At 37.2% G+C, this 27,850-nt stretch overlaps 1 protein-coding gene across 1 annotated transcript in view; it reads right to left on the reverse strand.

The window, feature by feature from the left end:
• Window positions 1-27,850, reverse strand: part of DOCK2 (dedicator of cytokinesis 2) — a 171,249-nt gene that overhangs the window by 140,396 nt on the left and 3,003 nt on the right. The window contains exons 2-19 of the mRNA XM_030503652.1: window positions 20,737-20,820; window positions 17,858-17,898; window positions 16,085-16,140; window positions 15,835-15,931; window positions 14,194-14,342; window positions 12,028-12,163; window positions 10,637-10,791; window positions 9,951-10,032; window positions 9,323-9,458; window positions 8,659-8,734; window positions 7,566-7,642; window positions 7,088-7,213; window positions 6,106-6,230; window positions 4,490-4,588; window positions 3,080-3,152; window positions 2,881-2,984; window positions 544-727; window positions 344-441 (exon numbers count right to left, since the gene is read on the reverse strand). Of these exons, the coding sequence (XP_030359512.1) occupies window positions 344-441; window positions 544-727; window positions 2,881-2,984; window positions 3,080-3,152; window positions 4,490-4,588; window positions 6,106-6,230; window positions 7,088-7,213; window positions 7,566-7,642; window positions 8,659-8,734; window positions 9,323-9,458; window positions 9,951-10,032; window positions 10,637-10,791; window positions 12,028-12,163; window positions 14,194-14,342; window positions 15,835-15,931; window positions 16,085-16,140; window positions 17,858-17,898; window positions 20,737-20,820 (1,898 nt within the window). The remainder of the gene's footprint in view (window positions 1-343; window positions 442-543; window positions 728-2,880; window positions 2,985-3,079; window positions 3,153-4,489; window positions 4,589-6,105; window positions 6,231-7,087; window positions 7,214-7,565; window positions 7,643-8,658; window positions 8,735-9,322; window positions 9,459-9,950; window positions 10,033-10,636; window positions 10,792-12,027; window positions 12,164-14,193; window positions 14,343-15,834; window positions 15,932-16,084; window positions 16,141-17,857; window positions 17,899-20,736; window positions 20,821-27,850) is intronic.

Raw genomic sequence — 27,850 nt, forward strand, 5'->3', positions numbered from 1 at the left:
CAGCCTAATGGTAGCCAATACCAGAGATGTTTGGGAGCATTAAGTAGGAAAAAAGATGGCTTACACTATAAAGAATCCTGTCCAAGTGCTTGATTCCTTGCTATCTCCCTCCACTGAAGAGTTTTTTGCTCACTTCTTTTGCAAACTGTCCCTAACAAAGGCATTACACTGAATGACGCCCATTAAAGAAAGTATAATTGACAGGCTGCTTTAAGTTCCTATCTTTACCAAGCTGACCCTTCAGTTTCTTTTTTTTTTTTAAACTATGCAGCATTTTATTTCTGCCGTGGTATGAAAGGACATGAAGAATAACTATGATGGAAATAACTATATAGAAGTATACCTTCACAACTTCCTCTCCATCCACAATCTTCAGTTTTTCCAGGTTCTCCTGAAGCAGCTCTGGCTTCATACGCCACTTCAAGAGACCTAGTAACCCCACTAATAGAAAATAAATGGACAGACAATAAAATTTAAGATGTGATTTATCATTTGTTTAAATGTCTGCTTTCTAAAGTTTCTACCTGATTAGAAGATACATACCATTCTGGGTTAGCTTTGTAGAACAAACAAGAGTTGAAATACAGAACGCATCTCGTGAGCTTACTGAAAGCCCCCCTACAATACTCGAGTTCCTGCCTATGGTTGCTCCTTTATTTTCTATGGGTTGACGTGTAGAAGGTAATGTCAAATAAGCATTAGCATCCTCCAATTTTTTACTGTCCCCCTGAAAAACAACATACCATTTACTACATATTTCATGCACTGGATTTAAAATTAGATTTATTTTGTACTTTATAGAGAAATAAACAAAAAGCTCTGTTCCTATGGGCTTAAACACATGCACTAAAAGACAAAGAACACCCAAGTCCCAACGTGACTCAGTACAGGTAAACCAAGAGTCAAGCAAGTTAGTCAGCAAGAAAGGCTGTAATGAACATGCAGGGAAAATACTACATTGAAATTATAAAGGTAAGTGTTTTAAGGTGCAATAAGGAACTATGAGGAGTGACATCAGTGTCACAGTAAAAGAAAGAGCTGATTTGTCATTAAAATGTCAATAGCTACAAAATGCAATAGACTATTGAGCATCACCTTCAAGACTGTACACAGGATATAGAGAACACGGTTACGATGTCTGCATATGATTAAAGATGAAAATAGAACAGAGTAGGGAAAGAATAGCAACACTATCAAAGATCAGAGAATGGTAAGATTGTATTTAAACTACACAATATGCTGCAGTAACTGACACAGGTATCACAGATTTTATGCTGTTCAGTAGAATGAACAGTACGAAACCAGAGAACCAACAGGTATTTTTCCCTTTCTATTTCATCAAGTTGCATGCCACAGCCCTCACAGATTATTTTGTGTCTCAACTTCTGATTCACACTGCAGACAGGAAAACAGCTTTTAGACAAAAACAATAAAAATCATAGTCAGTGTTTAGAGATATGATTTTTCTTCAAATACCCTGCTCAATAAAGTTTCTCCAATGAGTTTAAGAGTTGTCGCTTAAACCAAGAGCACCGTGACATTTTTGACTCAATTACAGATCCTTCGTCTACAACTGCAGATAAATAAGGAGCTGCAGAAACCGTGATCTAGAATGATACTCTGTAGTTCTGTGACTGATTGTGTAGATGTGCAGACTACTTACTATCAGGCATGAAGTAGGATTAAAAATTGACTATATAGAGACCTAGACAGACAAAGGCAAAATCCTTATGCAGCAAGACAACATTACTAACTCTTATGATTGTATCAAGCTTGCCAAATAATTACTTCTCAGAATTTTTGGAACCCAAAGAGAACCTTGACTCCCTCTTTTTGAGAGAAGTTAGACAGAAAATGGAGAAAAGACTTGACATTTTGATCCAAGTCTCTCAACAAGATTCAACGCCTGAAGGCAGTGAAAATAAAGTACATTGTTTAAACTTCATGGTTTTCAAATTACTTATTTTGAGAGGCCAGATGTATGACTGAAACTTTTAGAGTTTACAGTTACTGTTCTTAACACTAGAATAGGCAAACATATGTCAGAAAATCTGTCTACTTCTTCCAAACAAATAAGGTCAACTCCATTTAGCATTCCTCATCTATGGTGTCACTTAAGGAAAAATTACTGGGTCGATGCAGAAATTAATTAGATGGAATTTCATAACCAACATTAACCACACAGTTATACAACGTGATCACTATTTTCCTTCTGGTCTAAGTATTTATCAATGTTGGTATCAATGAAGAGAAAATAAATACTATTACACTGCCATAAACCTTTGTTGCACTATCTATCTAAACTGCTTGATCTAGTCGTATGCATCTCGCTTGCCACTAGTGTTAAGGTAAACTAGTTTATTGAAAAGAACATTAATACCTACAGTAAAATTTCTTCTATATTGGAAGTGATTTCAACCAAATTCCTGAAACTTTCGCTTTTGTACCCAAGTAACTACACCGAGCAAACAACCAATTCCGTAAGATTATATTGCCTGATTATTCATGTGACAAAGATTCTAAATGAATGGAAACAACATTTCTCCCCCTCCCCTCCCCCCCCCCCCATCCAGGTACTGAGTTTTAGCGTAGTTTCCCCAATATTACAGAAGGCCAAAAGCACAAACTTCCGTAAAAATAGGAGGAAGAGTAACTGTTTGTCATTGTGCTTAGAAATCATCTCTGCCTAATTAAAATTTAGAGCAACATTTACTTACCATGGAGCAAGTTACATTATTTATTTTTTTTTGTTCAGATGAAAGCCATATTTCTCTTTGACAGAACAATAGAAATTTCTTCACTAAAATTAAACAGTGCAGTCAAAGACAACAGTATAAAAAAAGGTGTCATGGGGGATATAGAAAAAAATTGGTCCAATACCTTTAAGACTAACAAATCATGGATGCCATCCTGAAGAGTTGTTCCATCCTCCTTCATTAGTCTTATGTAGGCCATTGCAAAATTCTTTTCTCCTTTATCTTTAGCTACAAAGAAAAATATTTTCAGTTGACTGAAACTAATGAATTAATAATTAATAATTAATGAATGAATATTCACTAAAGTAAAATTCCCTACTTACACTCTTGAGATGACCTGTGTCTGAACATGAAGCGCAGGTGTATCCTTTGCATGTCTTCAATAGGGACTGCTACCTTTTTTAAAATCAGAAAATAACCAGTAGAGTTATGGGGAAGGCAGAAGGTGGTTTCACATCCAACCACCTCCTATTTTAAAACAAATAAGCACCACTTCTGCTGGCTCCATAATGTCTTCCACAGTCCATTTAAAATTATTGAGCCTGATTACAGTAGCAGAAGTGGTGGCTGATAAGCAATTATCTGTTAGACTTTGCTCAAAGTCTAGCGCCACCAAAGAAATGAAGCACTGAACAGAGAGAGTTAAAACACACGGGTGCTTGTACGCTAGAAAATAAGCACGCTGCAGCCTTATTATCTACCCTGTTAATTGAACCAAATTATGAAACACCTCTGCTCTGTGAAACTTCTATTTCATACACATAAACTGACAACCAATTTAATAAACAGGTGAAAAAGGTATGAAAATTTGAGCGAAATTAGGTATAATTATAAAAAATACACAACAAAAAAGCTCAACTGCAGAAGAATGAGAACAAACTTTCACATTATCAAGTTTATAGTTCTGAAACTTTAGACTTGTACTCCTTTGTGTTCATTCACAATTTTCCCTTACTGCATAACACTCCTTGACATTAACTACATGTTAATTTTTAAAACTAATACAGTAAGCAATGAACAGAATGGCTCAATGTTTTCAAGGTAACAAAGAAGTTTCTGTTCCAACCTTCATCCCCTCCCTGTCCTGCCCTGCCCAATCTCAGCAATGCACCTTGATGTAATAATTATAGGCTTGTCATACATGACAATATCGCTTTCCACAGTCATCTTAAAAATAAAAATATACTTCCTAGCAAGCCTGAGACATACTTCATAAGAACTACTGGAAGCTTCTGAGCATTTTCCAGTCAAAGACTTTAAATCCAGATTAGATAATTACTGATGTGCCTCAAAAGAAATCCAAGACAGTTTTTTCTCTCTAAAGTCACAATATCGGAGAGGAGGACTATGGGTTGTATGGGGTTTTTGTTAGTTTGGGAGTTTTGTGGGTTTTTTTCTTTAATTATGCAACTGGAGCCCCGCATGCCTATTGTCTCACTCCAATAGAACAAACGCAGTATTTCATTTTTTATGAGCCATGTTAGGACATAAGGTTATCTAAGAGGACCACATTTATTTTGCTAAACAAAATCCTAACATCATTTTCTAGGCCAAATTTTCAGCCTCAGTAACCATGTATCTCTAACAACTGATGTATGACTAAGGCTCCATCCTTACAGCTGTAGTCAGGACCAATTTTTATGTTTTAGGAAAAGCTGATGCCATGCAACCTTTCTCTGTGAATTAAAAAGAAATGAAGAGAAAAAGGCAGGTGGAAAGTATCTACACCATACCTTCAATGTTTCCATCCAACGAGGCTGTTTGACTTGATAGTAGAGAACTGATCTGTATTCACTCACGGGTTTGTCCCCTGCTCCCAAGCAAACAGCATTCTTACAAAAAGGAGGGAAGAAACAGTGCTTAGCGGCTCATTAACGTGTTCAAATCATTTAATCGAGCACAATAAGAGGCTTGTTTGAAAGATTCTATGAGATTCACTTGGAACAAAAGGCATTTACTTGCACCAGTAAACCTAGTGATAGCTCTTCAGCTGAAACTAGTTTGATACCTAAACAGAGCCAACCAGTTGCTGTTTAGTGAACATGTACCTGTTTCGATCTATGGATAATTAGAAACATTGAAATTAATACAAATTCATGGGTTTGAAAGCTTATGGGTATAATTTTTATTTTTTTTTTAGGCTTAAAGGGAAAATCAGTTACTTTTGTTTTGCTGTTCAATTACTTGCATTGAACAGCATTTCAATTAAGTCCTCAAAATTGTTGCTTTAACATGTCTAAAGCATATTACCAACAGAAAGCAGGCATGAACTGAACATATATTTCAGTCCGTAGACATAGTGACAGATCCACTTTCTCCCAGCATTTGGAGAAAAGATGCTCATGTAGAACTGAACATGTATAATATTGGAATACAATATTCAATGCATTGCAATAGGTTAATTTCTGTAAGAAATATTTGGTATATGTGTTTTAAGCATATAACCTGTGGATAGACAGAGATCACTGAAGTCAATTTAACAGAGTTAACTTCTGTACATGCAAGTCACGTGGTTCGGTGTTTTCATAGATATAGGTAGTGTTTTGTAATCAGGGTTATAATTTGTTGTGTGGACTCCAAGCATTACATGGGTTTAGGATTTTCTTCATTCAAGCTTTAAGGATACCTTTAACGTCAAGCATTTAATTTTAGTTCATAAACTCATTTCAGTAAGTCCTGAACCACAATGAGTTACTCCACCTTCATTTCATCTCAAGAAGTGTCCTTATGATTTCACCCTCATGATCACAGTACTTATTTAATGAACAGTATAAAGCTCAGAAAAGGAAAGGCCAAACCCCCCCCGGTGTTAAAACACTCTAAGGAAAAGGCAAAAATTCCTTAAAATGCAATTAGACAAGCAAAAAGACACTGTAAATATTTATGTTGTATATGCACAGTGTCCACACTCCTCTGTTGTCACTAATTTAGTTATTAGCCATGTACTTCATTCAAGGGACAATGACACACCCTTCCTGGCACAAATCAATGGTTTGTTATATAGCAGAAATGGTACTTCTAACATTTTAACAGCCAAATTGCATTCCTCTGGCAACTTCCACAAGAAAAACCCTGGAGTAAGAATGCAGATTTGTCAGAAACAGTGTTTGTTCCTTGGCACAGCTAAGATAGGTCATTCGATGGTATTTCTTGTTAGAGTTTAATGCAAGACAGTTATAGGACTTCTATAAATATGCCACTTTAAACACCATAAAACTTATCAGTCACAAGATGTCACATGTGAGGGAACTGTAAGTTTTTGTACAATGGTATTTTTATAAAAAATTCCGAGTTACTTCTAAAATGCGACTCTTATCTAAGTCCGTCATACATAAAAAAGAAAACTTACTGGCATCACTTTTCCTTCTTCATCACAGACACACATTATCACTTCCACATTTCTCTGAGTTGTTTTATTGTATTTATCAAAATCTCCATACAGCAATGTAATATAAATGTCATTTCTTATATCTCCTGCAAAAGAAATTGAAAGGTTAAAAAAAAAACAAAGAAAAAGCTGTGAGAGCACAGGGTCACCTGAACTTCACAAGAGTACCACTTTTTCTACGGTGAAACAGATAAAAATGTGTCCTTTTCCACCTGAACTTAAATCTTCAGCTGTTATTTTTAGCTAAGCAGATACTACGATGTGAAACGAACCAAACCAGAGTCCTCAAAGCGACTCGAGGCAATTCTCGTCCTGCCCTGACACCTGCTGGTGAGGTGGCTGATGGTGCCGTTACTGATTTTTCCCAGATTTACAGTTCTCTTTCGTGAGGGATCTTCATATTTGAAGTTTCTCCTCTGAACTAATTAATACTCCTTTTAAAGGAATCGAGATTTGACTTGAAGGGAGGAATGGGTTGTGTTGTGGTGGTTTTGTTTGTTTTAGTAAAGGAGCACTGCAGACAGTGAGTGACTTTGACTGGAAAATATAAATCCAAAAAAATCAACAGATTGTGAACTCATATGTTTAATATTATTAAATGACAGTGATAAGTTGCAATAAAAATAAGGTTAATTTAAAATTCAAGTAAGCATCCATCATAATCTATTTAGAAGACAAAAAAAAGCTATGTACAAGGACCTGGGATTATCCCTCTCTGTCGTGATTTTGGTTTTATGTTTCAGTACTAGAAAATACTTTCCAAGAATTTAACTATTTTATACAAGCCTCTAATACTGGAACAAACTTACCAGGAAGAGTGAATTAAAGGCATCTCTGAGTTACCCATTACAGAAATAAGAAAGGAAGAATGCAGCTGATGCTCATTACCTGAGGGAATGGGAAAAAAAAATCCATTCCTATTACAGAACAAAGCACCTCCTACCTGGCATGATGATTTCAGGAAATCCTAGCTTTCTAGCAACAACCGTAGTTCTGTCTACAAGATGTGGATAGTCCTTTCTAGTTTGAATCACATCTCCAACAAGCATTTTCACAGTTACCCAGACACCTATTAAGAGAAAAACAAGAAGAACAACAACAAAGATTACATTCATGGTAAGGAAAAAAAAGAAAAAATCTGTCTTCGGATGATTGCCTCTTACACCCACCAAAATTGTGATAAGAACTCATTTCCTCCACTTCCTTTAGCTGAAAGTTCTACAATCCAACGCTGTAGCTAGTAATTTAAATAAGATACTGTAACAAACTCATGCTGCTTCACTTCCATCTAAGCTGACCGACCTCCAACGTGGACCTACAGCTCTAACAAAGACCCTCTCTAAAATGTAAACCATCCAAAATAAAGTTCCACAAAAATACCTTGTTACTTAAAAACAAACAAACAAACCAACCTACTTTACCTTGTCCACCACTGTCTCCTTTTGATGCAGTCACTCTGCTTAGGAGACTGTGTAAAAAGTCATTCTCTGCCACTACCCTGCGGGAGAAACAATGATTTCTACTAGGAATTAAGTGCTAAATATATCAAACCCCATTCAGAACAGAAGTGACAAACAGGCTCAGCCCACTTTGCCGTACTTGACCTTACTGTGACACATTCTGTAATTTCATGATCTCTCACTCTGAGTTGCAGACCACTCACATCAAACTTATGTGTCCACTTAAGTGAAAAAGATTCAGTCAGCAAGTTTAGGAACAGCATTTTGTGACAGAATGACAATATGAAAGCTTATCATTTTGTAGGCATGCGCAATGTGAGTGCATTCACCACCATGCCACTCCAGTCCTCTTTCCCTGATAAGCAGCCTTACAAACAAATGAACTTAGAAAATTTTCAGCTACTTTTGCAATGAGAAACAAATTCTTACATAACAAACATGGTGGCTCAAATTTTAAACAAGTGAAACAATAGGGCAGTGTGTCATGCATGGGTCTTGCAGAATTGAATTTATTCTCTGTTGGACATAACAGCAGTGCTATGTAGAATGCATAAATATGTTTCCAGTGAAACTGGCATGTTTCCATTTGATCTGCAAGTATCATAATCATATTGTTAGGTAGCTGGCCTGGCATTTCTTTTAAAAACAGTTAGTGTGTGACAATTCAACTACTTTGTAATTGAAACCCAATTTTTCACTCAGATTTTTCTCAAATCCAAAACAGAATCATGCACAAAGTACTAGTTATCCACATGTGTAAAGCTTTCTGTTAAGCATATGTAACTGTTTAACTTGGGTTTTGCTAAACAGGACATGGGACCAGCTGTCTGAAGGAGCACATTCATAGAAATATACATTCACTTAACATACTATGCAACCCCTGTTAAGTCTTAAATGCGTTTTAAAGTGATACTTAAATCATTAGCACTATTAAATCATGAAGTTATTAAAAGGAAAAAATATTTTTTCTGAAACATTTCATGATTGATACAGCCAAAAACATACAGAAATATTTTTGTGTGTATACAAAAAACCGTATCTGTGACTATCTTACGGGTGAAAGGGAATGAAATGCTGCTTTTCTTCATCACTTTCAGCTTTTCCTTTTATGACATCTGTAATATCCATAACTAGAAGAGTAACAGAAAAATCATCAAAACATATAATAACATCATGAAATAGTTCCTCTTCTCTCTGCATGGTGTACCTTAATGTCCTCATGCCTCTAGGTAGATTTATTTTTTTTTTCCCACTAGCAAGCAGTGCAGCCCAATAGGGGTAGATCTGGGGGGCAGAACACTTATATACAAAGTCCACACTACCGACATGACATTTTGTAAAGGGAGAAATACTTCAGACAACTTTTGGTCTAATCCCATGAATACAGGTATGAGTGCATTGGTGGTGCTCTTGGGACACAGTTGTGGTTTTATTTCATTTGCAAAGAATTCTGTTACTATCCTCTGGCACTGTTTTGGTTTGCTCTGCATAGCCATAAGTATGAATTACTATGAAAATAAATTCAAAAGCACATTTCTGACCTGAAAATGCTAATGTATGTGCAGTCTTTATGGCCTTAAAAAAAATCAAATATGGAAGATAACTGATACGGCTGTTTTGAATCTCTACCAAGACATGTCAGAATATTACGGTCCAGGGTTGACAAGTGTTGCTTGGGTCCTATTTCAGATACAGTCAGCACAGGAGACATCAGTTACCTGCCACTCCAAAGGGTCGTCTTAGTCCTTGTGTGTATTTCTTTGAGTTACTGTCTCTGAGATCCATCCTTCCAACTCGGACTATTTGACAAACTAGATAAATTTTGTCTCGGCTAAGGTCTTTATTTCCAAGATCCTAAGATACAAATGAAAAGGAACTGAAGCATTAGTTAGGCAGAACCAAGTTGTGGAATTTAAACGGGACCTCCAATAATAAATCGAGCCTCCGTAATCAATGCATTAAAAAAAAAAAAAAAGGGAAGAAAGAAAAACCAAACTCACACTCAAACTGAGCCCACAGAACGGATGGAAAACCTGACAGTTTAAAGGTTGAAGAAAATATAAGGTAAGAAACATAGAGAAAATAGTAGCAATCATGAGGTACAGCAAATAAAAATAATAATCAAGTAAACAGTAAATTTGTGAGGTAGCAAATTGGTTTCAAGAAAGGTCACTGAAGCATTGTCACTGCCTTAAAGCACTCAGTGACTGGTCATCTTGTTCTGTTGCTAAGACGTCTTCTGCTTCCTTCTTCATCTTGCTCCATCTTCAGGAGTTCTGGCAGTGACCACAGAGAAAAGACAAGCCAATTTGCAAATATGGGTAAGATAAATGGGAGAACACTTACTGTGAATACTACTTTAAGATTGTTGAGCATATCAATTTCCTTTGGAAAGCCTCTACTTCCCCATCTCACCAAGTAGTTCTCACTGTTTTGAAGATAAATATCTTAATGTCATGGGATTTAAAAATTCTTCCCTTTCACAGTACATTAAAACCCACAGTACATAACAAAGGTTGCATAACAGACAGTAGTCTCTGGTGATTGTTTAAATCTAATACCAGTCTAAATAGACAAGAAGAATGCTATACAAAATAACTTGAGCATAAGACAGGATGGCACCTTTTTTGGAAGAAACATTACTGTCATAGTAATCTGTTTGACAGGAATACTCAATAGAATCTTAATTTATCTTTGAATTTGTAAGTTACTTCCATTTTGTTCCCTTCCCTCCATTTCAGTACTTCACTCTAGACACCCATCAAGAATAATCACTTAACTTTGAAGTGTCCTCAGGTTTCTCCTAAATTCTGAAATGCTTAATCCAGGAATTTTCTATCAACCTACTTGGGTTCCCTCATCTTAGAATTCTTTAATAGCCACCAACAACTAGATTTGTCCACACTTCCCTTTCCTTTTGGTTTTCTTCCTTTCATTTACTTATTCTCTGCATTACTAGCATGTTGGCAGCTATTTTGCTTCATTTTGGCCAGCTCCTTTTGCCACTCCTTTGCAATAAAAAGAAAGCTTGCCTTATAATTGTTGACTTCTGTGGGTCGTATAGTGACATAAAGAGTTCCGCATCCTCTCCAATTCGGCAAACAAAATTCCGCACAAAGACATACAGACTGTGGGTGGGGGATGAAGACATTCGGGAGTATGATGCATAATCTGGTTGATCCTTTGACTACTCAGAAGAAGGAAAAGAATTAGCTACATTATTACCGCTTGTAAAGAGAAAATGCATCAAGCTGTCCCTACAGAGGCAAACCTGAAAGTCTGAAAAAGATGTTGTCCAAACACAGTAGGATATAGCAGAAAGCCTACTTTCTACATTGTGGTAGGGTTTCAGTATGTTGGGAGTACTAGCAAAAGAAAATACACCTTTTTGAAGAGGAAACAATAACATGCTGAGATAAGGACACAGCCAAGCAGGTTCACTGACTCTGAAATAGGCTCCTAAATTCTACCTACATCCCACTTTAACCGCCAAGCAACAGCTACTTACTGTTTGATGTCCTAAAGCTCTTTTTACATATTTTTAAAACAAGTCAACACAATCTGTTGCAGACTACTAAGTTTCATTTTCCTTATATTGTCAGTTAATGACATTTTGATGTCTGGGAAACAAGACTTCTTCAGTGACACTGATGAGAACAACTCATAAGGTGTTTTCCAGTGATCTGTCATGGGCATTATTCAAGAGTCACAACAACTCAACTTTTTTTTAGTTAAGTGCTTTACTTGCTTTATTACAGTTTACCCTCTTATGAATCCAGGAAAGAACTCAAGCATCTTACAAATCCCTGAACAGATTTAATATAGACAAAGGTCAAGGAAAGTGTAGTCACCTGCTTTGCGTTGTAAAAGATTAAATGTATGCACTCATCAGCTTTGCTTAGGCATGCTAACTTCTAGCGTCCACAAGATTATGCTGAGTTCACCTGAGTTCCTCTTTAATGAGCTTAAATTCTTCAACTCCATTAGACTAACTAACAAGCAGCAACATACAGCGAACAATTAGTGTTGTCACAAGATCTTCTAAGAGCGAGCTTTGGTTACTCATAGCTTGCAGGCTGAACTCCAAGCACGTAACTATTCACTATGTGAATCAGCCTACTGAGTAGCCCACAGATAGAATGAGGAAAAGTGAGGAAAAGTATTTCCATTTAGGAAACCAATAATGGATTTAGAAGCTGCTTTAGAAACAGACTTTCATCCTAACCCACAGCCTGAATCCAGTGCATAAATGAAGCTAAATCAGTTTGAGGCTTAGCCATACTTAAATGAATGTGATTCTACTCTTAAGTCAGAGGCAAAAGTTTCCACTAGGTTTCGGGGTAGGTTACAACCTTCAACCCTTGTACTGGATTTTCATTTTGATTTTACCCATTACATTAAAGTGATTACCAGTCATTCCTACCATTTCCTCCTTAATTCGCTCAGTGATTTTATTAGTTGCTTCTTCATGTGCATGAAATAGGCTGATGACACTGGTTTTATCTGGATCCAAGATATTTCCATCTTCATCTCTAACTATCAGATCTAGCTCAAGTATTCTGTGAAAATACAAAGGGCATAAAGGCAGGATTATTTCCTTCTATAAAAATAAAGTTTAGAAATGGAATGCACAAGGACCTGCTTTGAGGTTTAAATACATGCAACAGCATTTCATTGAAGAAAAACATAACTAAACCAAATGATTTTCTTTTCAAGCTGTTGTATAGTATTTATACATTTTAGGAATTTACAGTAATGTCACAAAAGCATTTAAATGCCTCTCACATAAAGTAGATTCACCATGTTCAGTGACTTCAAACAGTCTTAATCTCTTTCACTTTTTAACATATAACCTTTGCAATGAAGATGCGTAGGTTTTTCCTGTTGCCTTCTGCTTTTCTGTTGTTCTCTTACACTCCCAGTCCTGTTACTTAACTACTGTTCTCTGCTTTCTTTGTTGTCATACAAATTATGCCTTTTTTCCTTCCACTCTTCCCCCACCCCAAAGTTAAAAACCTCAAGTCTTACCTCCATATGCCCTACACATTCTTGTCCACAGTGTCTTAGTGTCACCTCAGTCACGAGATACCTTTCTTGCCTATCCAGGATCTCACTCTTTCATGCCCCTCTAAAATCAGACTACTTCATGCCAGATGGTACCTTTCACAATTTCTAAAAGGTACTGGCTGCCCTTCTGGCACTGCTAATGTTGTTTGAAGCAGTCTGTATCAGACTGCAAGCCACCTTCATCACCTTACATGATTATCCACAACCTCTCCTGACAGGGTGTTCAATCTCCTCTTCCACAATGACCCATTCAGCCTCCACTGTCATTCCCCTTTATTCCTTCCCCACAGTGTTTCCTTCATACATCACAACTCAAACCCACACTTTCTCACAAATACTATCCAACTTTCACTTTTCCTCTATACAATCCCAAGCCATTTTAAATATCTCCTCCATCCCTGCTCCTCTGAAGGAAGAAGCTTATTGTCTCATAATTTGGAAAGAAGACTGTGGAAAACAAAAGTCTGAGAGCAAAGTAATGTTAGTGTTGGCTTAATCAGAGTTAGGCTTCTTTGACTGGAGCATTTCAAAGTCAAATCTGTTTGAAGTGACAGTTCAGCTCCACATAGGATAGCAGGATACATGTATTACCATAGTGTGCTCTGCAAGAACACAATTCAACAGAACTCTGTGCACCCAAATCACAGTGAACAAATTGAGAGTTTCATAATGTCTCGTGGTCATTGCTTATGTAGGCCACAGGTAGCTGAAGACTTTCAGCTGCGTAAGCCTTCAGGTCACAGTAACCACAGCCACTTGCAACAGCTAAGTACAGATTGTAAGTAGATTCCAATGCCTTTATAGGCTATGTTCCTAGCTATATATTCCAATGCTATGAAGATTTGTTTACTAAGCTCTCTCTCCCCCTTTATCATATGGTGGAACACCACTTGCCCCTACATAACCCCATTTTTGCCTAAAATGTGTTGTATTGCAGTGACTTCTCATTGGCAAGAAACAAAGCATTTTGTCAAATAGCTATTCTGTCTCTGGTAGTTTCACTTTTATTACCAACACCAGAGTTCTGCCTGGAAATTCACTAGGAAACTGGGGTGAGGGTGGTGGTGTGGTGCCTCTAGCAAAGGCTCTGTACACTTCAGATTTTGCTATTCATCCACCACACTAAGGCCTCTCAGCACCACTTTGGAAGCGGTAGCCTAACACTACTGGTGGTAGGCTGTGTTTGTGAAAGTTGGAAAAGTTTTGGGTCCTGAGTACACTGATGTTATGTGCATATAAAGGCCAGTTATCTGACCTCAAATCTTTACAACTGACAAACTCATATATCTGTAGTTAAATAAATGAATATTTTGAAAAAACAATTGTTATGAGAAGCCTCAACATGGCATTTACTATTATCACAGGCATAACAGGGAGAAGTTTGGAAAGGAAGATTCAATATGTCTATATCTTGCATTAATGAGTTACAAAACTGCAAAGAGGAAAACTTGATCATCATCTCTGTTCTAGCTGGCTGCTTTAAAATAAAACATGTTTTCCAGAAGTAACATATGCCACTTACTTGTTACCATAGTCAATTTTGGAGGTGACTTTCTGTTTGAGTTCTTTGAGCTCATCTTTTGGCAAAGTCCCAGACAGAAGCTGTGACCGCCACTCCATGAGGTCATACATCATGGACTGCACCTGCTGGAACTGCTCCTTCTTGTTTGTCTAAGATAGATAGATAGAAAAGAAAACAGTAGGTTTCAAACTTAACGTTGAAGTGAAACATTGGTCTTGACAATTCAAGCATGTGTCCTATTTAATGCTAAGTGATTGTAGGAGCAAGAATTCGGCTAAGTACTAAGCCTGGCTTCTTTCCTTCTCTCATCCCACAAATTTTTAAGGACAGGACCTTCCACGTGACCATAAAGAAATTCCATGAAAAGTAAGCAGTTTGTATGGGGATAGGGAATTGCATTATATTGGGTTTAATTGTGCTGTTTTAAAGTTCGTTAACTAAGTCTCATCAAGAGAAAACATTATAAAAGCAATTTAGGTCTGTATGAGATACTGATAAGAACACTGTGGTTTTAATACATTCAAGAGAATAGTGAGAGAATGAATAGAAGTCACTAAAGCAGTTCCAGTGCCATTCGCAGAAACATTAAAAGTTTTAATTGTTAACTTTAACAAGAGGAAGACTCAGAAGTGACATGTTTCAGAAAATATATTAATGAGAAAAAACCACCCATATTCAAGATTTCTGTGCCTCAGCAGAGAAAAAGCAAAATCCAATGGCTGGGATCCTGGAGCAGTCAGTGCAAGTTGTTGAAACAGGTTAACAGAAGAGACTACTCAGGTACTAGGGAATTCATCATCTTTTGATATTTTGCCAGTCAACACTTAATGACTTTCTGGCCATCAGGCTTAGGTTAAACAAGTCACTAGTATCAGTAGAGATTAATGTAGGGTCACAACAAGCAAAATAAAAGAGATAGATAAATAAGAAATAATGCATTAATCACTTCTAAGTTCCACACTACACTGTGGACATTACAAGCATATGCAAAAGACTACCATGAGTAGAGGTTGCTTGCTTATGAAGAACACAAATACTGATGCGGTGGCTCTTTTGGACTAATCTTTGGACTAATACCTCCAAATTCATTGCACTTGTATGTATTAGTAAAAGTGCTCAGAGGAAAAAAAATGGTTTTCTCCAAGACAGGGGGGAAAAAAAAAAATAAAAACGTTTTTCTTTACGAAATGTAGGTTAAGATACTGAAAGTAAAAAGACTGACTTCTCGACATTGCCTGTCGTTAATAGCTACACACTCCCATTACACACTTGAACAACTTTTGTTCTAACATTCAAGAACATGGTGAATCTTTTTCAAACGCATTTTAGTTAAGTTCGATGCTCCTATCTTGAAACTTGTCAACTTTAAAAAGAGCAATTATGAAAAGTTTATCATGTACAGGATACTCAGGGTTTGAACTAAAGGCATGCAGTTACACTACTCCTCAGAAGTAAGCCAGCCTTTTCATTTAAAGCCACTGAAGAAAATGGTAATCATCTAAGCAGTGATGAAGAAGTAATTGCTTAAATCCTCCCAGATCCTGCCCTGCATCTAAGAAAAGACACCAATCTGAGCAAGACCTTAAGATGCATGAATAGGACTAATTACCAGGTCACACACAGCATGCAAAAATGTCATACCACATAGAGCTGTTTCCAGATGCTTCCCCATTCCCAAAGGGTAGTGGTAACTTCTTGAACTAGAGGGATTTCAGCAGGTATTATATTTTCTGAATGTCTAGAAAGAGAAGAAATTCTAATACAATGAAAATGAAGAAGAGTATCTGAATTTCACGTGTTTATATTATAGTTATTGTGTTTAAGGCATATAAATGCCTTTAAAGTTATTCTTTAGCAGATAAGATCCTAAATGTAATAAAACATTCAATACCTTTTCTTTTCAACAGGAACTTCCTTGATGTGGATGAAAGATTTAGGAAATATTCCCTGTTGAAGGATTAAAAAAAGTATCCATATTTATTCTCCAAGAGTATTTAGGGAACAACCATGACTAATCTCCAAATTAACTGCTGTCTATCTAGTTTTCTGTCCAGATAGATGCATTTGTTTGACAAATAATAGAAGTTTTATCCTATCCTTTTCTGCAAACACAGAATGCATAGGATTACATTTCTTCATAAGAAACGCCATCTTCCACTCTCCATGTACTCCCCCAGAAAACAGTAGAGTTAGACAGTAGTTTAGTGAAATCTTACGAAATTAATAATACTTCTTAAAATATGTAATGCATGTTGACCTTGAAACCCTTTAGCAATATCAAGGATTAGTTGAAAGGAAGTGGTTAGTACTGTTAAATATTTTCCCTTTTTAGCTTTAGATTAAATTTTAATCTATTAAAATACAAATTTTAATTAGAATAAACAGCTATAGCATTTTGAGCCAAAAGAAATGTCAAAGAAGTATTTAAAACACAGTTGTACTGGACAGGATGGGGAGCCATTCTCTCATATCCACCCTCAAGTATTGCAGATCAAACAGCTGACAACTACTTTGGGTAGCTTCCACTCAAATACTACGTTGCATCAAGAACTTATGGTGAACTCTCCTATGACTAGCCTGGCTTCCACCTCATTTCTGACGAGCTAGTACGCCTTATTTGCTTGCTTCCATTTCTATGCAGTTGCATTGGAGCTCATATAACGTGAGAAACAACAGGTAGAAGTCTGGAGAACACAGTTATTCACTCCTCTGTCTTTTAGAATGTGCAGTGATTGAGCAATGAAATGAAACAGTAAATCAAGCATCTAATACTTCTGAAAGGAAACTAGAATATTTTACTGTCACATACAGTTTGAAAATGGACACAAATTAGTTTCTCTAAGTTAATGCAAATTATTGTTAATACCTACAAGCCACTGAATACAGAATAAGAGGAAAAGTGAAAGAAAGACTATTCTGATTTTTTCTGATGCATATTCTCTGCCAACAACGGTCCCTCTGCTCCCTAGATATCACTTTTTAAGGGATTGTGGAGGTTTTGTACATCCTTTTTCCAGGCTACAGAGATGCAACTTCCACCAAACATTTTTACTTTCATGTAGGCCTGAGTCTCTAACTTGAAATGCCTTTACAATGCTGCATCCTAAAAGATTCTGGTACTAAGAGCAAGTTTCAAAAGAAATGCTTTTCTTCTAGAAAAGTGTATTTGAAACTAAAAAGTAATTTTCTTGCTACTTCAGTCAGGAGTCATCATACACAGGGTAAAAACAATTCATTTGTGGCTTTCCATCTTTAGGAATAAGAATATGGATTTTTTTTATTCATATGATTTTTACATATATTTAAGAATTTAAGTCTCATGGGAGTTGTTCATATTGAATGTAGCCTAAAGAATCCTTAGAAAAAAGTGCAGAACCAGACACATATAGGAGCAAATTCACTCAAAAGTTATTCCAAATGATGTCTTCCTCAATGTGTTAACCTGAAGGCACAGTAATATTGTCTTAATTGATCTGCTTCTCCCACTCCTTCTAATATTTACCAACAATTGTCCAAAACAAATGCTGATCATTCTGTTCATCTTGAAAGGAAAGAGCTGACTTCAGAGATCAGAAAAGGACTATCTGACAAGAGATACTAATAAAAACCTTCATGGGTTAATTCCTCAAAAATAGTCTCATAGGAATGAACAGCATGATCTTACCTCTGATCCTTTATGTCTTACTAGATAACCCTTGTACCAACCTAAAAAGAAGAAAGAGTGCACTTAGTGTGACAGAACACATGCATGAAAAAGTATATTAGAAAGTCATAGGGTTTGTTTCATATAAGAACTATCTAGCATAGGATGTTTAAAAATTAATAGTTCAAAACTACATAAATAAAAGTAAATGAGTATCAGGAAGCATACTGAGCATGACTTGCACATTAGCAAGTATTATTATATGGTTTACTTTCAAGTCTTGCATAGTAAGCACAGACAATCTTACACAGAATATAATACCCCCACACTCACATTAAAAAAAGGTGGGATAAGCTGTTTTGTAATGCAATATATAACACACATACATATATATGCCTCTTAACCAAGATAACTCATGATACTGGATAGCCCATGAAGCTCTTCCAATTGTGTTCTAGGTGTCCTATTAATCCAACACAGTACATGGTAGTTCTATATCCAGCTTTCCTGAATGTAAGAACAGGCCATCTTTCTGCTGTGAGGAATTAGAGCTTTTGGACTTATCTCAAAAGTTACTCCTAGTGTAAAGTTCAAGATAGAACCTCAAGAAAATGAAGGGCTATTATGGGGCTCCTACTTCATTCATAACTAGGAACCCCTCCTGAAAGAGTGCAGTATTGCAGTAGTGGCAGTTAAAATACTAGTTCAGGCTTTGTTCCATCTATGCCCCAGTTCAGTCACAATAAACATCTACAAAGAACATAAAACAAAGAGTTCACCCTAACTGAATTACAGCAGAAGCCACATCCAATGTGCACACATTCCATCATGGAACATTACCTACATAGCAACAGTTTTCAACTCTGCTGAATGTTTCTTCTATTTCATCCAAAGCAAGCATTTTATGATGAAAAGTATACATTTTCTGGTATAGTTTCATGAACAGATATGATCTTTTCCCCTACCACCATTCCTCTCTCTCTGTTTGTAACGGGTATTTCAGCCATGCAACCAAAGCATAAACAAAGAAATTGCAAACCGCAAACAGTCCTATGAGAAAGGCAATGTTGCAAAACTCAGTAGAATCACTGACCTCAAAAACAGACACTGAATTTTTCTCAGGTTTCTCAGCACTGGGATTTTTTATTTTTTTTTTTCCAATATCTTCTCAACAATAAAAATCCTATTTACTTCTAAAACTGAATTATTTACACATAGTCTCCAATTTACATCCAAGTGTGTAAAATCTATTTAATCCCATTTGTTGTTACTGCACAGGTATGTTCTGTGCATATTTTGTGTATGCAAAACAAACTAAAACAGCATGAAAAATGAGCGTAGGAAAAAACCTGTTACTGTTGGTTACTCTTCAGCTGCAGCTCATAGCATATTTCTTAAGATATCTGATAAAAGATAACTTACTGGCACAATGCTAAAGATTCCACTTCTTCATTGGCAAATGCATTGCATAATGCAAGTGATATTGCATGTAAAGGGCAGAAGATTCAGAAAGGACTTTCAGATAAAAAACTACCACAAGATCACCACTCAACTTGCTAGGCTGGGGTGACAACAAAGGCACCACAGGATAGAGAAACCTGGAATGCTGTTTCTGCCATTAACAGAGACGACACAGGGATGAGGAGGTTTCTGGATTACCAATGTATTCTTTCTTAGCCAAAATGTTTAGAACGGAGGCTTACGGAATTATGCAGACCTTTCATTTTTAGGAGAGGACGCAAATATTACTCATGACAGAGATGCACCTATTGACTAAGCGTCTAGTGAGTGACATCGATATTTTCACTGATACTTTGAGATATTGAATTTCTCTTTGAAACAAAAGAGAAAAAAGCATGCTTCTGCTCCCCAAAACATGGAAGGTATGGTTTCTCAGATGCTTTTCTCTCTAACACTTTGTTGTTTCCATGCAAAACTCCCTAGACCTCTGTGAAGTGAAATGGGCTGGGCTCAAAAGTGCCTTTCAGCACAGAGCTCTCTGTAAGTGAATAGTGCAGCAGTTGGCCTGTCTGTTTTAACATAACTACAGTTAATAGAATACCACTGACAGGACAAGTAAGTTGATGATTTTACAATACATTTTGCAAAGCTTGAGGCACTTCATAATTTATTTTTTTAACTCTTACTTAGTCAAGCACATCACTACAGATTGAAAATTAATTACTATTACAATGGACATTTGCAGATACCTGTTGAGTTAGTAATAATTTTACCCTGTTGCATTATACTAATAAGAACTTTAATAACTAGGGCAGACTTGGGAGAGAATTCAGTAACACTGTGAAAGTATAGATCAAATCCTTGTGGAGGAATACACTAGCATTACAGTATCAACAGTGACTTCAGCTTCACAAAAGTATAAAGCTACATAAATCTGGATCAGCATACTGACTATCTGTCATGCGTGACTTGGACTTTTGTTGTTTAGCATGTTCTGTAAGCTGGATGCTTTTCAGAAATGTTTCTATCATGCTGACCTACAGACTACTTTAACATACCACATTTCCATCTTCTGCTATAGGATGATCAGGGTGCTGAATATTTCCTAGCAACAAATATTTAGTTTAGAGACAAAAATGCACTCCACTAAGATGTCAATCAAATCTACTGTAACTCCCATCAGGTATATTACAGCTGCATGAACTTCACAGACTCTACTTGATGACTTCCTCATTCAATAACAGCTTCCCAAAAAAGCACATGTACTGTAACATTTCTGATTTTGGCTCTCCAGAAATGAATAGGTTCTTCCTCAAAATTTACCACCACCAATATAAATAAGAGCATTAGACGACTACTTATGCAACACGGAGAATTGCTAAGAATTAAAAGGGTTAAGTTATTCAGATAAACCTATAGCCTGGAGACAACTGACTTACCTTCACAGGACTCCAAGATATGGACCACATCACCAATCTGTAAAGTCAGTTGTGGTATTCCTGTGCCTTTGAAATTGTATATAGCTGAAAAATTAAAGGATGAAAATAATGTTTTTCAATACAGCCATAAACTGGAGTTAAACTGAAAACCACACATTGCTACTAAGATTCTGATACACTAGAATAAACAACGGGAATCACAATTCTATCAAGAAGTTTCATCTGTTACCATTACCTAGTCTTTTTTCTTATGAAAATGCAAAGGTGTTGAAAACAGCCAATGCTGAAAACAAACAAATCTGCATGCACATAAAACCAAGCTGTTCTTCATAACTGCTCTGCACAGGATTTAAAAGCACCTAATTAGACACAGGTCTTCAATATATACATGTGCATTGTGCTGGAGAATTGTTAGTCCAGTGTAGTTTACAGGAATTTATGGCTACACTGGTGAGAAGGGGCACAGACATGCACACAGAAACTGAATTTACTGAGTTCTTTCATGGGTTTAGATGCTTCATCTTAACATGAAACTGTGTTTCATATGGAAACAAGCAGAAAATTTCATCATCTTCTGCAGTTAATCACTGTGAAAAGATCACAGGAGCAGCAGATTTTAAAAGTGTTCTCATCAGAAGTTTATCTATATGTGGTTAAGAAAGAGACAAGTTTCAGAGAGATTTCAAGAACATCGGCTTCTTTACTAGCTCTTACACTCCAGGGCTACAGGATGTGGGCTGCTCTGGTGAACATTTGTTTCTGTATATTTTTTATTTCATGGGCATGGTTATAGACTTTTACAGGATCATTACAGAGTAGAAGTAGTAGTTATTGAAGCTAGCATCATACAGGGAAACTGATTCAAATACATAAGCCTGAACCCATGATTAAATTGTCCAGGTAGGAACAGTACGCTGGCTGGTAAACATGACCTCTGTTGTTCATTAGAGACAGCAGTCAGCAGTTTGCTTTCGTTTCTCATGACAGTGTTCCAGTCCACAGACACAGAGCATTCAAACTTAGGTAACGCTGGGCCTACCTTCAGTATATTCCTACATACCTTTTGCTCGCATGTCCCTCCCGGCTTCTAAAGCATGATATTCATCTCTGCTAGGCCAAAATGTATACTAATGACACATTTTACTTAAAATTACGCTTAAAGTCTCAAATCCAATTGCCTTTCATAAAAATTCCTCAGGTAGGGGTGTAGAGCTGATTAGATTCATCCTCTTCACTTGTTCAAGTTCCATAAATTGAGTTTCTAATTTCTTTTGCCATCATTATATTTATTATATTTCTTGAACTAAAATTAGAAGGAATTTCAGATTTAATTAAGAGGCTTACTGGACCAAAAGTAAGTTATTATTTTTGTTGACATGAAGAGGTCTTCCTACCAGTTTCTCCTCCTGACTGGGCAGAGGAGGGCTTCAACCGTTAAACATAATGGGGAGGGAAAAAAAAAAAAGGGGGGAGGAAAAAAAAAATTAACTGGAAAGCGAGGCTCTGCTGTCCAGATTCAGCCATTCATTCCAGAGAATCTTGAAGCTGCCTCCTCATTGACCCACCAAGAACTGCCTTAGCTCAACACAAATGTGAATTTCAGTACAGATGCGTATAGTGGATGTGCTGACTGGCTTCCTTTCTTTAGTCTTGACACAGATTTCAAGAACTGGAATATGGCAAACAAGCCTCCCATACTTCATGAGATATTTCCACCAGAGTGTTTGGGGGGCATGTGAGCGCTCTTACTATCTTCTTTCAGTGTCCATACAGATGAAGACCACTGTTGACTAGCAGCTACTTTATATTTCAAAACATATGCTGCTCTACTTCCAAGTGTATTGATCTCAAAATACAGATGCAAATCACCGAGCCATATATTCACATTGTGTATTGGGTTTGCGCTCTTAAAACCTTCTTTTAACAACAAGGGAAGTGGCTGTATAAGCTCAGACTTTTCTAAATGAGTAAGTGGAAACTTGAGAGAGATTTGACTGTAGATTTTGGATTGTTTGGTAGGATGAGTTTCACAGATTCCTTTACAAAGTTTTAAGCTATAGACCTATCCAGACATTTTATTGTAAGAAATTATCTCTCATATACCATTGCAAAAAAATGCTATATTAATACCATCAGCTTACATCCAGCTGTATTATCTACAGCATCAGACAGCTTGACTATCACATCTGCTAGTTTTGAATTATGAGCTGTGAGTCAAAATTTGACTATTACATCCAGTTATGTCTCCTGTCAGCTGCGAATGATATAATTTCTTTTACAAACTGTGACCCTCTTACACTGCAAGTATCACTCCAGAGTTCACCAGTCAAGAGGAGAGTTCCTTTCCATCCACCCTCTTTTGAGATCTATGCGGTTGTGTGGATGCAGTTTTGTGCACACAGACAAACGCATATTTCATTTATTTGCTCTTCAGAAACAGTATGAGAAAAACCTGTATGGACTTAAAAGTTTTGGGTAGGATGCTTACAATTATTAATTGTTTTTAAATAAACTCTCCAGCCAGTAGAAATAAAGGCCCCTTCAAATCACTCCAAAGAACTTTCTACCACTCCACTCCCTGGCATCCCCTATCCCAGCCATAAACACAAAGGGGACAGTATCCTCAAGGCACAGAAGGTGGCCTGCTTGAAGACCCCAGCATTTATACTAAATCCCAGCAGCAACTACTGGCCTCAGGAACAGCTGATGCCATGTCAGTAAGATTAGTGGGAGAGATCTGGACGACATATGCCAGCATATACCTAGCAGTCAGCATCAGACTAAGGTGTTCTCATCAATACCATATCTGTCCACAGACACTGTCACATTCTCCCAGAATGGCACAGACAATGCCAAGGAATACCAGCCTTAAGACAGTCTTTCTAAATATGGACTTCACAGTTCATTGAGAATACAGTTAGCAAATTTGTCCCCGGATCAGCTCTTTTTAGAGCTCACCATAACTTCAGTGGTAATTTTACAGCAGGACACACACACCACACAGAAAACAGAAACAAAAACCCCACCCGCAAACCCCGCTTTGATTCTAGGGGTTTGGCTTAGCTCCCTCAGGAGCTGAGCTGGAAGCCAGCACACCTCAACAATATTGCTTCAGAACAAAAGCCTGAAGAAATACCAGGTCAAACTGCTACGAGAAAAGATTCTCCAAACTGCTCAAACAAAAGTGGGATTTGAATTACACCTCAGGAAGATGGAAGTGTTCTTGTTCAGGCAAAAAAGACCTGTTGTAAAGACAGTTACTCTAAGAAGCTTCTGTGTCTGATTTCACTAGCACTCTCACATTCAGCCCCCCAGAGCATAAGTGAAGACATCTACCTGTGTCCATCCCAGCAGCAAAAAAGAACTATGAAGGTTGAAGAAAACTCCTGTTTGCATTTCATTCCAATATGTCTATTAAAGCCAGGGTTGTCAGATATGATATGCACATCACTCCCACTATATATAGACGCATGAATGCTGGTCACTACACGTGTGGCTATGAAGCCTGTTTCATTAAGCTACACAGGTATGTACATGTTTTCCAAAGCCGAGTAGTGAAAAATCTGTAGAGGACATTTCACAAGACACAAGGTGAATGAAACAGTCTCACACTGTTCAGAGGAAGATTCCTGTTAAGAATTAAGAATTAAATTCAAACAACCCCAAACTAAGACAGAAGCACAGTTAACGTTTTGTAATTTAAATTATATGCCCTCCATTTAGAAGATGACAAGTAGGGGAAAGTGGAATAAAAATCATACTTTGTACCTCATTTGGGAAGATTCACACACAAAACTCTCTAAAAAAACTCACAGGTATCCAGGTAACAGAATCCCTTCCTCAAAAAGCTAGCTCTCCTCGGTATTTATGTACTTTAAAACCCCAGATTCTTGATACTTATATGATTACACTGTAAGCCACTGCAAAATGGGAATGATGAGTAAAGAAAATCCCACAGACCTGCAACACTGAAGCCATTTATTATCCTGATCTTGCTACCTGCCTTTCCTGCCCATTTTCCTTCATGTGAAGATCCTGCCCTGTTTTTTGTAAGAAATACAAGCATTACATTGTCTCATTTTTGAGACTCACTTTGTAGTAATATGCCATATTTCAAGTTGGTTTCCTTGGCTACTTTCCAGCCTTCCACTTAAAAAGAATTAGAAACAACGTTGCTGAGGCATAGGTTTGCTGAACAAGCTCTTCATTTCACTTTACCATAACAGGAGGAGTATCTGGAATGATTTCCATGTAATAACTCATAAAGAGTTTTGCTTATTCAAACACCTCCTCAGCAAGAATCCTGTTCCTGGGTAGTAATGTTTCCTTACAGATCAATTCTTTGTGTTCAGTTACCATTTTCTTCTCATAAAAACAGGGTGAAATCACTCAGCAAGAACACATACAAGCTTTGTGTGAAGATAGTATGTAGTCCTAACAGGATTTCTTGACTTCTGGAAAGAAACCTATAAAATTTGTATTGCAGTATTGTAACTCTCAAAGAGCCACATGCTACCATGAACATGACAAGGACACACTTCTGATGACCATTTCACAAGTCAGAGGCATGGACCAAAGCTCAAGGTGGGATAGAGGCTGATTTCATTTATTGCAGATCACACTCAGCAAAGGGTAACTCTTCATTTCTCAGACGAGAAGCCATTAGCTCAGGCAGTAGTTGAATACAGGTTTCTTCTTGTGCTTAATCTTGGGGCCAGATGGAGGTTTTAGCTGACTTGAGCTACTTATTTTCCTTCTTAAACACAATAAAGCCAGTATGGATTATAAGAACCAGGAAGTTCTAACATATCCAACTAGTTATATGACGATATTGTTTCTGACTTTTCCTTTTCATAGAAAACAGTAGCATGGTTCTTTTTCTTACAAGTCTGTTCTTCATAAATAGTATTTAATTGTACTTTTTCCTTTCATGAAAAACAGTGGATTAAGAGATTCCTTTCCCAGCTTTGTCTTCATCTTACTTCAGTTTCCCTTTCATTGTTTCCCAAGCAGCTAGAACAGCCTGTGGGGTTCGAGAGTTACATTTTATGCAGTAGCCAACCTACCCTAAACAAAACTCTGCCTCCCTTACAGCTCAACCTCGTTCAGTTTCAGAGATGCAGAATCATCTTCAGAGGTCTTCAGCAGATGAAATCAGACCAGTCAGTCACAGCCCTTGGCTCTCAGGCTGAGCATATGCTTTGCTACAGTTCCAAAGAACTCACTCACTCCTCCCCACAATGTAGGCTTCAAATTGACAAATAGCCATTTTCAGGTTCAGCAGGAGAGAAGTAAATCTGACACTTGACTATAACATGCCAATACAGTATTTTGCCAGCTTGGAACTTTTTCACAAATGTGATAGTTTCCTCAAGGTCTGAGCAGATTTCAGACACTTTTCATCTTGCACATTAATAGGAAACAGTCATCAAACCCATCAGCCTACTATGACTTCCTGCCTTGTACCATCCATGAAAATAGCATACACTGGATGCTGGGAATGCTTCAGGACTAAGAACAAGCTTCACGTGTAAACTCAGGAAATATGGTTTCCAACTGCAAAGCTGAGTATCAGCTATCTGGCATATCCTATGTAATTAGGTAAAACACAGAAGTGGACACACAGCCTGCATTTACCATAACCAAGGGATCCTGTGGTCTTCCAGATCTACCCAGCACACTACTGCTCATCCAAAACAGGTTGAGACCAACACTCGAGCTGAAACTCTCCTCATCAGTGGAAACTGAAGGCATCAGGAATGCCTCTAATAAAAGACTTGCAAATTCAACATGAGAACCATTCATGAGAGACTTGAAAACAAAGTTCCAATACCCCTACTGTCAAAAAGCTTTTAGTCTGTGTTATTCCAAAAGCTTGTAATCTTCCACAGGCTTTGTGTCTCCGTAGACTCAATTTGCCCATATTTCTTATTTTCCTGAGACACAAGAGGCATTCTTACAACACACCTTAAATTCAAAAAGCACTTCATTCCTGAATATAGTTGTCAATACCCCATATTCCAGGCCTCATTATTTGTTGAGTTTCCTAGAGTTAAAATTAAGCAATTATACTATTTTCCTTTCAGTTTCTAGGAGTATACATTTAATTTATAGTTATAGGGAAGGAGAACTGGTGGTGGTGTGTGTATTTGGGGCTTTTTTAAATTACTCTTGGTGAAGGATTCTCCCACTATTCTCACCAACTCATATAATGAAAGAATAAACACATTTAGTTTCCAAGATAAATAAGGGAAAACAAACGGGACTGAGAGCCAACAGCTTGACTAAGAGAAACAACTCCTAGGGATAAGTAATAGCTTATTGAATTTGTAGCTATTAACTTAAAGCAATGGTGTAAAGCAGAAACAGAACTCCCTACTGAGGATGACCTTCAAAATTACATGTATAAATGCTTATACAACTAGCATTTTATTATTGTTGGATAGTCTGATTATTGTTCTCATTTTGTCTATTCTGCTTTATGACAGACTAAGCCACAGACATTGCTACAATTGTGACTTTTTTTTACATACAAGTATAAAAAGTCTTATAATACAATGCTTAACAGGAAAAAAACTTCTTTAACCTAGGAAACAGACCTACTTAGGGTGAGCAGAGAAACAGCAAGTGTACTGTTACCACACACAGTGAAGCAGCTTGCACAGATTCCCTTTTACATCAACACACACGCTTGTAGCCTAGCACAGCAGAGGTAAAGGAAACCCCACCAGGTCCACAGTGTCAAGTCTCCTCCATGACTTGCACTAGAAAAGTGACACCCTCTTTTGGAGTTCCCACTGGAAAGCACTGTCATACCTACCCTTCTTCAGGAATAAGTTCAATAGGCAAGGAGGAAACATATAAAACAACTTATAGAGTAGTGCAATCATCTGCCATGGCTATGGTAGCTACAGTAGAGGGAATGTATTATTCAAAGTAAATGCGACAGTGTTAAAGAGCTGCTGTTATTTTTCAGCTTTGAAATGCTTTGTAATGGATTCCTTAACATCTCATATGTGCTACCTTAGTGTATTTACCCGGACCCTCACAGCCATGAGACTTCTGGAATTATCTCTATAAGGAGCAGGCCTAATCTCATTGGTCCATTACTAGC

The sequence above is a fragment of the Strigops habroptila genome, chromosome 12 (assembly GCF_004027225.2).
Source record: "Strigops habroptila isolate Jane chromosome 12, bStrHab1.2.pri, whole genome shotgun sequence".
Taxonomy (NCBI): domain Eukaryota; kingdom Metazoa; phylum Chordata; class Aves; order Psittaciformes; family Psittacidae; genus Strigops; species Strigops habroptila.